Genomic DNA, 10,628 nt, shown 5'->3' with positions numbered 1-10,628 from the left:
TTCGGCGCCAGCTGCCCCAGCGTGACGTCCCGGTCGCGTTCGGCGCCAGCTGCCCCGGCGTGACGCCCAGGTCGTGTTCGGCGCCAGCTGCCCCGGCGTGACGCCCAGGTCGTATTCGGCACCAACTGCCCCGGCGTTGCAGCTGCCGTTAAGAAATCAGCCGACCAGCTCGTCCTGTCACCGAGAAGCGGACTGCTTTAAAGAATCCAATGACGCACACGATTCCGTGCTTCATAGCATTAAGTAAACGATAAACGAATAGCAAAACGTGATGTGCTAAACTGATTAACTAATGAATGTGGAAGGCATTTCGAGCTTGGTGTGGACACGCGTTTATTGAGCAGTGCTGGCCACACACTTCATGGCACAAGGGTCAACACGTGGCCGCATACAAAACAGTGACGTCATGTAGCCGCGTACAAAACGGTGAAGACATGTACCTGCGTACAAAACAGTAAAGCTGACAGAGTGCGGTGAGTTGTAAATCAGTAGCCAATGTGGTCCGAGCATGGTGAAGGAGCCAGGAAAGAGTTGATAAGTTATTACGCCGGTAAAACTTCATATCTGACACATCATTACGCTCCAATTGCAGTTTCATGTCCACGTACATGTTCCTATAAATCACTCTGCTAACGAAGCACACCACCCTGAATTGCTACTGCAGAGGATCTACATACACAAACTAATATTGCAAACGCATCTTTGTAGCACGTACGTCCGCAAAACACACAAATTCGTCATGCAGCCAATGGTAATGGCTGTTCATTGTAGGTGATATGGGCATTTCAACAGTAAGAACACGATGTCTTCTTAAAACAAACACACATGTTGCAGTGTACATATGGCTAAGATGCACGCAAGCGCTTGACACGGATCATTGTAATGTCTGCAATACTAACACGTTTCATATGTTTCGTCAATTGCAATCATGCAACGTTTTTTTCTTCAAGAATTGTGACCGTATGCAGGCGAAAACATTTCACATCCACATTACACACAATCACGGTGACCAGTCCCGAGCGCCAATCACGCCAAATACCTTTAACTAAACGCATAAACTTTGCTTAGTTTTGTAAAAAGTCAACATGATTCGTACTTCAATATTGGGCATGCCTTACATCACGCAAGCCATTAGGCATTTAAAAACCTTCCCGACGCCAATGGCCAAAAAGGCCGACAGCACGTGAGCGAAGACGCACGACTACTCCGTCACAACTGCGCTCCGCCCGTCCCCAGCTGCTGAGGCCGACACGGCAGAGCAGAGGGCGAGCGACGCCGCTCCTAGGTCACCGGCGCCACCGCCGGCTCCTCGGCCTGGTGCTTCTTCCAGCGATGCCGCTTCAGGTGCTTCCGCTCCTTAAAGCCGGCGCCGCACATCTCGCAGATGAACTTGCGCTCGTCCGTGTGCACGGTCTCCTCGTGCACGCGCCGCGAGCTGGAGGCGGCGAAGCCCTTCTGGCAGTACTGGCAGCGGTACGGGCGCGCGCCGCTGTGCGCCCGGCTGTGCACCTTCAGATGGCTCTGGTACATGAACATCTTGCCGCACTCCTCGCACTGGAACGGTCGCTCGCCTGTGTGGATGCGCATGTGCACCACCAGGTTACCCTGAATACTGAAGCGCTTGCCGCACTGGGCGCACTGGAACGGCTTCTCACCGGTGTGCGTGCGGTAGTGCATCTCCAGACTGGCGTACGAGAGCAGCGCCTTGCCGCAGGTCGGACAGACGTGGTCGCGCCGTTTGCCCTTGCCGCCTGGTGGCGCCGGCACAGCGTGTCGCCCCCGGGGCAGCGGCACGTGGGCCGGTAGCGGGGCGACCGGCGCGGGCGCCTCCGTCTCTGCCGCGGCAGGCGACGGCTGCGCGGCCTCCCGCAGCTTGCAGACGTGCTGGCTGAGGCGCCAGGCGTTGACGAAGGTGATGCGGCACGTCTCGCAGCGATACGGCCGCTCCTTGAAGTGGCCGGCTTCGTGCTTGCGCATGTTGCCGCTGTCGTTGCAGGTCTTGTCGCAGTAGCGGCAGTGGAAGGGCCGCTCGCCCGAATGGATGCGCCGGTGCCGGTGCCAGCCGGTGATGGACAGCAGGCGGCGGCCGCACACGCCGCAGTCGATCGGCAGGAGCGGCGGCAGGCCCGAGCTCGGGTTCCGCTCGGCCGCCGGCGCCGACTCGTCCATCACCAGTGGCGCGTCCACGGCGTCCGGCGCTACGCCGTCCGAGCCACTGCCGGACTCGGACCGTGGTCGCTTCCTGCGCGCCGCCGCCAGGCGGCAGCGGTGCGCCTGCTGTCGCAGCTCCGTCCAGAACGTCATGCCGCACGAGTCGCATTTGAATGGGCGCGGTTTGAAGTGGAGCAGCTCGTGCTTGCGCAGGTTGCCCTGGTCATTGCATCGCTTGGGGCAGTAGGCGCAGCCGTGTGGCCGCTCGCCCGTGTGTGTGCGCCGGTGCACGGCCAGTTTGTTGGGACTGGAGAGCACCTTATCACAAACGTCGCACTGCAGCGAGGCGGGCACCGCTGTCGGCGCTGGCGCGGCGCGGCCAGAGCGCAGACGGCGCGGCGCCAATGCCGCTCCCCCCTCCGGCGTCAGTGCCGCTCCTCCCTCCGGCGCCGGTGCCGCGCCCTCCTCCAGCGCCGGTGCCACGCTCTCCTCCAACGCTGGTGTCGCGCTCTCCTCCGGCACAGGGCTGCCGCCGGCCGTCTCCGGCGCCGCCATCTCAGCGTCGGCCTCGTCGTCGCGCGGCGCGTGCCGGACGAAGTGAGAGCGGAGGCGGGCGGCGCTGGCGCACAGTTTCGGACAGAGGGCGCAGCGGAACAGCAGGCCGTCGTGAGAGGCCAGCACGGAGCCAATGGTGCGCAGCTGTGCGGCGCCGTCATTCGCCGGCGACGAACCGCGCCGCTCCGGCTGGGTCGAGGCGGCCGGCCCGCTAGGTACGACGCCTCCATCAGTTGTCTCTGAAAACGTGGCACCAACGTTAACGACGAGGCTGGTGTAAAGTAATGAGAGTGGCCCACTCCCCCGGTCAAACATGCCACTCCTTAATTGAAAAATGACCGTTTTGTCGGCCAAGCAATTACATGGGGGTTTCTCAAGAACACTTAAGAGTATCCTAAATGGCAACACAGCCAAACATACACTGTTATTTAAATAAAAATTAGCAATAACAGATAAGATTGAATCAAATGACACGAACACTCCCATATTTGTCATTACTCAGATCTAGCAGTGCGTGTGTGGCAGTGCACTACACCAAGCAATAAGCCACTTGATGGAACAATTGTGACTACAATGACCTGACCTGGCAGTATGTTTACCATCAAATTTTGAATATCAAATACATCAACTGGTCTCTGCTACACTCAGCAGCAGGGGATGGTTTGAATCCGTCATGAAGATTTGTGGCCAACAATGTTGATGAAACAAGTTAATACCTTCCCCATGTGTAACAGGTACTCATAGCGCAAGTGGCATTCACAACATAGACAACATTCACCAACATTAATAATGCAGATCTAAGGCCTGACCAGGGACCTGAGCCGACATCAGTTACACTTTTTGGGGCTGATCAGCATATACAGAATTAGGTTTGCAGCATTTAAGGCTTGTACCAGATTCAGTTACTGGGAAAGGACAGCAAGCCAGCTGCTATTCTTTTGTTCCCGAAGCATTGATAAAAGCACAATGCCCAGGTACCAAGACCACATCTAAGGTCTTACAGATTGCCAGAGACTCTGTCGACGGGCCTCGGAAGGCCTGCCACGGCCCAGATGGCAGGCCTCAGAAGGTCTGCTGAGGCCCGGTCGGTGGGCCTCGGAACGCCTGTCGAGATCTGGTCGGCGGGCCTCGGCAGGACGGTGTTCACCTGAACAGCTGGACCTGGTCGTCTGCCGGAGGCCGGGCAGCGCCGGCGGCCGCGCCCTGCCCGCCGACCCTTCTCCACTGAGGGCCAGTACCACCGGGTCGCAGGCGATCGTGAGGTTCTCCGTCGGCCCGCCCGGCGGCGGCGGCGGCGGCGGCGGCGGCGGCGGCGGCGGCGGCGGCGGCGGCGGCGGCGGCGGCGGCGGCGGCGGCGGCGGCGGCGGCAGCGGCTCGGCGGCCGGTGCCAGGACGCGATGGGCGCGCGGCCCGCGCTGCTGACCGGCCGATGCCAGCAGCACGGACGCGGCAGCGGCGGCAGCACTGCCAACACTGTTCTCTGCAGGTGGTGGCGTTGTCACTGTGTGCACAGCAGACTTCTGGATGGAGGAGGGCTGGCTGGCACTGGGTGGCTGGGATGGAGGAGATGAGACACTGCATCTGGGAACACTAGCTGGATGACTGTTAAATGAGCTGAGCAATGAGCTCTCACAGCCCACAATGTTTGGACCATGTGGAAAATGTGGGTATGCTTTGGTGTTCTCACATTCTTGCCCTGTGACTTTTCCTCCAAAAGGCAAAATATGAGAGGGCAGTCCAATGACAACACCAGATGTTTGTGGTTGTCTTGGATCTAGCACCTCAGACATTTGTGACAGTACTGCACATTCCAGTGATTGCCTTGATGGTTCAGCAGACTCAGGAGCATAAGGAAGCTTCTGAGCCACAACCCTCACTCTCTTCAACTTGGTGTCTGTGCATGCAGCTTCTGCGGGTAATGTCAGTGCCAGTCCTTTCTCCAAGCAACCATCAGCCAGCATTTGTTGCCCACTCTTTGAATTATCTGTAACATCAGTGCTGGGCATCTGTGACATAACTGATGCACCAACAGCCAAGGAAGTTGGTCTACCTTCACTGAGGCTGGTTGCCAGCTCCAATCCAATGCTGGTGATGAGCACTGGTGCAACTGACTGCAGACCCTCCATGCATCTTGGTTTGGCCAGCCATGCAGGTGCATTACTCTGGTTGTTGTTGTTGCTAGACTTATGCAGCTTTGGGGGTGCTGCTTGAGAATTGTCAGTGGTGAATGGTTGCACCCCTGCCAAACTGGATGTGTGGCCACTTTCCACACATGTCTCCAAATTATCCAAGCCAATAGGTGGAGTCACTTTTCCTTGCTTTGTTATGTCATCACCCTGGGTAATGGATAATGTACTTCTTGGGTATGCAGGCAGGTCTGCATTTGCCTTAGACATCAGCAATATTTGCAGTATGCTGAAAATAAATAAATTGTATTAATACATCATTGTTGTGTATTTGGCACACATATGTAGTTTGACAACATTTGAAGAAAGGCTGGTTGTTCCTGGAAACTTTATCACGATGGCGAATCAGTTAATCAATAGCCGCCTGCCAAAACCCTCTATCTCCTTAACTAGCGGCATTCCCGCCGTAAGCCTCAGACTTACTAAGATAGTCCAAATCAGTTAAAAATGACGCGAGAGCCATAAACATCAGCATCTAAGGACACATCCAACGTTTATAACCGCTTTCAGCACCGGTAGTCACTCCTCTGTGGTGAATGACAAAACATAACGTTTGCGCTCACGCAAGTCGCCGCCCATCATGCTATCACCAAACGACGCACGAAGGTGCGGCGTGATCGGCGCGACCGTCAGCCAAGTATGTGATGTTGCTGACGGCTCTCAGTTTTTTTTCTCAGATTGCATGGTTACGTCACAAGATTACAAAATTCATTAACGACAATCCATTCCATAAATATATGGTTCGCTTCGTGAAGCAGCCCATGTCTTAAACTTAATGCCGTCGAAATGACAGACACGAGGAACTACCGTGAAACTGGGTGAAAGGCATGCAAAAAGACAGTTGAGCAAGCAATACAATATTGCATTGCGAGAATTGCATATGAAATACCTGGCATCTTTGTTCAAAATTTGACAACACTTCACTCCTGAAGCTCCGAATCTCACTTTCCACATTCGCCTCTTCCCCCAAAGTCTGTGTCACTTGTCACTTCATCTCAAATCGACAGGTAATAGGGGTATTACCTGTCGATTTGAGGTGAAGTGACAAGTGTCATTTTAACAGGGTGCAAATGGTAGTGGGCTTCACAGCCAGGCCAGTGGGTGATGTCTGACGCAAAGATCACATTACCCCCGTTTTAGAGGCCGTCAGCTGAAGTAGTGTCACCTGTGCGTATATGTGTATCTCGTGTACTGTGTGTTTTCGTGTACGACTAGCAGCAGAGCAACCGCCACGTGATTGTACCTGCGATGATATATATACGAATGCAAAAATGCTGCCAACTAAAGGGAGGATCTGTATTTTTGTGTTGCTGTAGCTGCTAATCTGACCAAAATATATCCTTTAGGTTCTAAAAAGGTTACGCCCAGTCTTCTCTTTGAACGGTGCGAATTCATTTGGAAAGGCATTTAGAACCATTATTTTATGACGGTCGGTCTGACGTGCACGGCGCCCAGCACCTGGTGTTACTCGCAGTGGTCAATCCTATTCGGCTTTACGAAACTGCAACTCAGGCTATCGCTGCCGTTGCTCTCGAGATAGCAGGTGCGCAGGCCCCAACCCTTTGTAATTTGTTTCACTAGTCTTCTCTGCAAAAAAATAAATGCTCTCGAGCAGGCATGGGATGAGCTTGTTCGCTTCTTAACTCATTTCGATCCACCCACTCAACACTAATGATATCTCCTATTTTTTTCCGGAAAAGGAGTCCTCTTAAGTAGAATACTGAGTGCAGATTGTTGTTCCCTGTCAAGGGTGAAGTGCCATTCTGTCCCACCGCGGGGCGTCTCCCGGCTGCCCCTGTGGTGACACGAGCGGGATCGTTTGGCCGATTCGAAGTCCCTTAAAAGGACACATCACATCATTTTAGTCCCCTCGCTGACGCGGGAGGCCTTTTGACCTGCGCAGTTGATCCTGGATCGAGGCAGAGCTCCTCACTGGCACAACAGCATTCCTGAAAGTCGTAGGTGATGCAATAATCCGTGTGATCAGATGGGACCGGACAGAACCGGATGGAAATGGACCGAGCCGGATGAAGCGTCACGGAACCGCGCGCGATGAGGCGGGGCCGGACGGAACCGAATGGGACTGAACAAGATGGGGTAAGACTGGACGGAACTGAGTGGGACTAAGCGGGACAGACCAAACTAGACGGGACCGGGCGGGACCAGAAGAGTTCGGATGGGGCTGTATGAAACCGGACGAGACCAAATGGAATCAAACGGAATCAGAAAGGGCCAGACCGAACCAGACAGGATCAGACAGGCCTGGTCTAGTCCTTTCGGTTCCGCCCGATTTGTACCGCCCGGTTTGTACCGCCCGGATCGGTTCCGCCCGGTTTGTACCGCCCAGGTCTTGTTGGCGTCCACTGCCGTCCAATTTCGTCCGGCGCCATCCGGTCACGCCTGGTCCTGTTGGTCCCATCCGATTCCCTCCCGTTCCGTCCTGTTCCACCTGGTGTCATTAGGTCTCTTCCAGTTTATTCGGTCCTATCCGGCCTCGCCTGGTCCCGCCCGGTCCCCTCTGGTTTTGTAAGGTCCCGTCCGCTCCCGTCCACTCCTGTCCAATCCCGTCCAGTACCGTCCTTGCAGTTCGATTCGATTCGATTTAGTACCGTCTGACGTCATCATGCTCCAGTCCCTTCGATCCGGGGCCTCGTCCGGTGCCGTGCGGTCATGTCAGATCCCATTTGGTGGCGTCTGGTCCCGTCTGGTCAAGTCAGGTTTTGTTCGGTTCGGTCCGGTCCCGTCTAGTCTCAGGGGGTCTCGTTCGAGTCTATCCGGTCCCGTCCGGTCCCGTTTGATCCCGCCAGATCATATCTGGTTTGGTCTGGTTCCGTTTGGTCCCATCCGGTCTCGCCTGGTCCCAACTGGTGCCGTAACGTCCAGATCATGAGCCCCAATTCCAAAACAGGTGAATCGGTCACAATTCATCGTTCACCCACTAGGGTCGGCGCATGTGTGATGCAAAGCTACTTTTTATCATCCTGGACTCGCCGGGGTCAGCAGACGCGCGACGCAGCCACAACTGCACCTCGGCGCCAATCGTGCGTTGTTAATCGGGCTCCGGACAATCATGGCCTGTAAAATATATTTAATGAAGTGCTATTTTGCTTGTCTTTCATCGAGCTTTGTGATGCCTGCTCGCGTTTATCATTTTGTTGGCATCAGTAGTTTTAAATACAAGCTGTTTCATTGCGTGGCCTATCACAAGGCTGCCAGGGTTTTGTAATTTTGTGACGTCATCATACAATCAGCTGAAAGCGTGTGTGACCATCGACATCGTCGGATCAACAGCTGACGATCGTCCGTGTCGCAAGTTCATGCAAGGTTTCAGAAGCGCCGGTGTTTGCGTTGGTCGGTGAGGGTTGGGTAGGAGACTGGTGTGGGGGGAAGGGACGCTCATCACGATAATATACCACAAATGGGTAAATGGAGGTGGTTAGAATATGAATGAGTGCTTGGTTGCTTTTTTGATGCCATTAAGTTATGGTTTGCCGACTGCATTGTGTTGATCCAGACCGTTTAAGGAGGTAAGAGGCCTGCGTTTGGAGGTCCGATAGGGTAGTCACGTGTTGGATGCGTGCTTTTGCTTCAAAGTTTCACAGAGACACTCACATCCATACATTTAGTGGTTGCATGAATGGGTGGTGGGGTTGTGATAAAAAACAATCCACTCGATAGTGAAACTAAAAGAAAACAATTTGTGCTGTTAAATAAACATCCTCCCATTTGGTGATTATTAAAAAGGCTATGTTATATGCAGCAGTATGCAGTCAATTAGAGGGCAGATCAAGACCAGGACAGTTGAGGTTTTTATTGACTTATCCTAAAGTGTGTGGGTCTTAGATGGTCAAAAGTTAGTGTGCTTTATACATCAGCTGCAGGAGTGAAGCACACACCTAGTATGATGAAATGATGGAAAGTTATCTTGCTGTCCTAAATTGATGGTCACCAACCTTTGTGTTAAGCTGTTCTGATATATTGCATGGTAGACATTCTTCCCTTAGTTTATTTGCCATTGTAGTCCAAAAGATTATTTTCTTTATCATTGCTGCTCACAACCAAGGACTTAAGCATATACCAAATACCAAATGGAATCTTAATCCATAACCAGCTGGCAGATCAACAGGGAAGATTCTGTGATGTCAGGAGTAGGTGTGGTGTCCTGAACTGGGACCTCAGAGGATATAAACTATGACAGCTTATCATGGTGCTACCTTGTTAATATGTAGGGGACTTTCATCAGGACTGAACACTTGGGAGGAGGACCTTGGGTAACTTGGTCCCTTAAGAGGCCTGTGACTTTCATGCAAGGATTTTTGTGCAGCCAGGGTATGTAAGTTTTTAAGTGCATCCAAGAGGAACATTATTCACATAGATATGACAGGAGAAATAGCCATGTTTGCCAGAGAACAGCTGGAAGAATGGGGGTAAAGATCTATTGATATTTGAGCAACATGCTTGTACCAAAACAAATAGCAGAACAACTTTTTGTAATTGATAATGATGCAGAATGCCAAATACCAAAGTATCAATGCATCTATATCTCCATTCTCCTGGTTTTTCTCTGAGGAATAAGGCTATTACTACAGCCAGAGTGAAGCATACTTTAAAATCTATGTCTTGCTTAGGAAAATTGCTTTGGAAAAAAGTATAGCACAGTCTAGCTGGCTGAAAAGTCCTGCACAGTAGTTGCATACTTTGTTGGAAAAATCGTAGCCTGCGAAAGCAAGCAACAAAGTAACGTAGTGGACCCCCAGAACTTACAGACATGCAATAAGTTGAAGGCTTCAGATCGTGTCTTTATACACCAGTTTCTGTAAAAAAAAACATTGATCAGCAGGCTTCCATGTCATCTTATCCTTTATTGTGTTTGTGTAGTGAATGTTTTTCAAACCAATATATGTTATAGGTGTGTAACACTGTATCTCCTTGCAGCCATGTTGCCAAGTGGTGGATATTTCAAGAGCTTGACGTGCCCATATTTCAAGAGTGGATACTGTGAGCGGCCTCACTGCCACTTCCGTCATGTTAGTGAACCAGTCAGCGGTGTCAGGGAGCCTGAAACACCAAATGAGGAAGCAGTCTCAGGTATGACAAAGTAGTCACAGTGTTGGAGGCTCCATGTCTTCAGTTGTGTCAGACACGGTTCTCAGCACCATTTGTAGGATATGGTAGTGGCAAATTGCGTTTTCAGAGAGCTTTTGTATGTGCATATGTGATGGTGGGCAATTGATGGCTTTGTTTCTTTGGTCGCCTACTGCCTCTGTCGCCCCACTGACCGAGTGTTCTGGGCCAGCTTCAGCAGCTGCCGCCCCAGCTGTGGACAGCGCGGTGCTGCAGGAGATGGTGTCGCGGGCTGTGCGCGAGGCACTGCGGAGCGGCGCCGCCGCCGCACTCACAGCCGACACCATCGCCAGCAGTCTGGAGTTGTCGGGCTCGCTGGCGGCGGCTCCCGCTCCGGCTCCGACTCCGGCTCCGGCTTCGGCTTCGGCTTCGGCTTCGGCTTCGGCTTCGGCTCCGGCTCCGGCTCCGGCTCCGGCTCCGGCTCTGGCTCCTGCTTTGGCTTCGGCTTCGGCTTCGGCTCCGGCTCCGGCTCCGGCTCCGGCTCCGGCTTCCAAGCCCCGGCTGTACCCGGTGCCAGCGTCCGCCGTGTACAAGCCGACGCCGCTGCGGGACCTGGAGCGGCGCCGCTCCACTGCCGAGCCGCGCTTCTCCGACGAGGAGGACGACGACGAC

At 53.4% G+C, this 10,628-nt stretch overlaps 1 protein-coding gene and 1 long non-coding RNA gene across 2 annotated transcripts; one reads left to right on the top strand and one right to left on the bottom strand.

Moving 5' to 3' along the window:
• Positions 1 to 325: 325 nt before the first annotated feature.
• LOC119108674 (zinc finger protein 45) lies at positions 326 to 3,980 on the bottom strand. Its single transcript, XM_037232302.1, has 2 exons — positions 3,854 to 3,980; positions 326 to 2,945 (listed from the first exon to the last, which is right to left on the bottom strand). Exon 2 carries the CDS (start codon positions 2,704 to 2,706, stop codon positions 1,282 to 1,284), a length of 1,425 nt encoding a protein of 474 aa, XP_037088197.1. The 5' UTR covers positions 2,707 to 2,945; positions 3,854 to 3,980; the 3' UTR covers positions 326 to 1,281.
• A 4,275-nt stretch (positions 3,981 to 8,255) lies between these two features.
• On the top strand, positions 8,256 to 10,369 carry LOC119108679 (uncharacterized). The gene is made up of 3 exons (XR_005095329.1): positions 8,256 to 8,419; positions 9,828 to 9,980; positions 10,189 to 10,369. It is a non-coding gene; the product is annotated as an uncharacterized LOC119108679 (long non-coding RNA).
• The last annotated feature ends 259 nt before the right edge of the window (positions 10,370 to 10,628 follow it).

Source organism: Pollicipes pollicipes, unplaced genomic scaffold (genome assembly GCF_011947565.3).
Source record: "Pollicipes pollicipes isolate AB1234 unplaced genomic scaffold, Ppol_2.1 Scaffold_6686;HRSCAF=7923_pilon_pilon_pilon, whole genome shotgun sequence".
Classification (NCBI taxonomy): Eukaryota; Metazoa; Arthropoda; class Thecostraca; order Pollicipedomorpha; family Pollicipedidae; genus Pollicipes; species Pollicipes pollicipes.
This window is presented reverse-complemented; position numbering and strand designations above follow the sequence as displayed.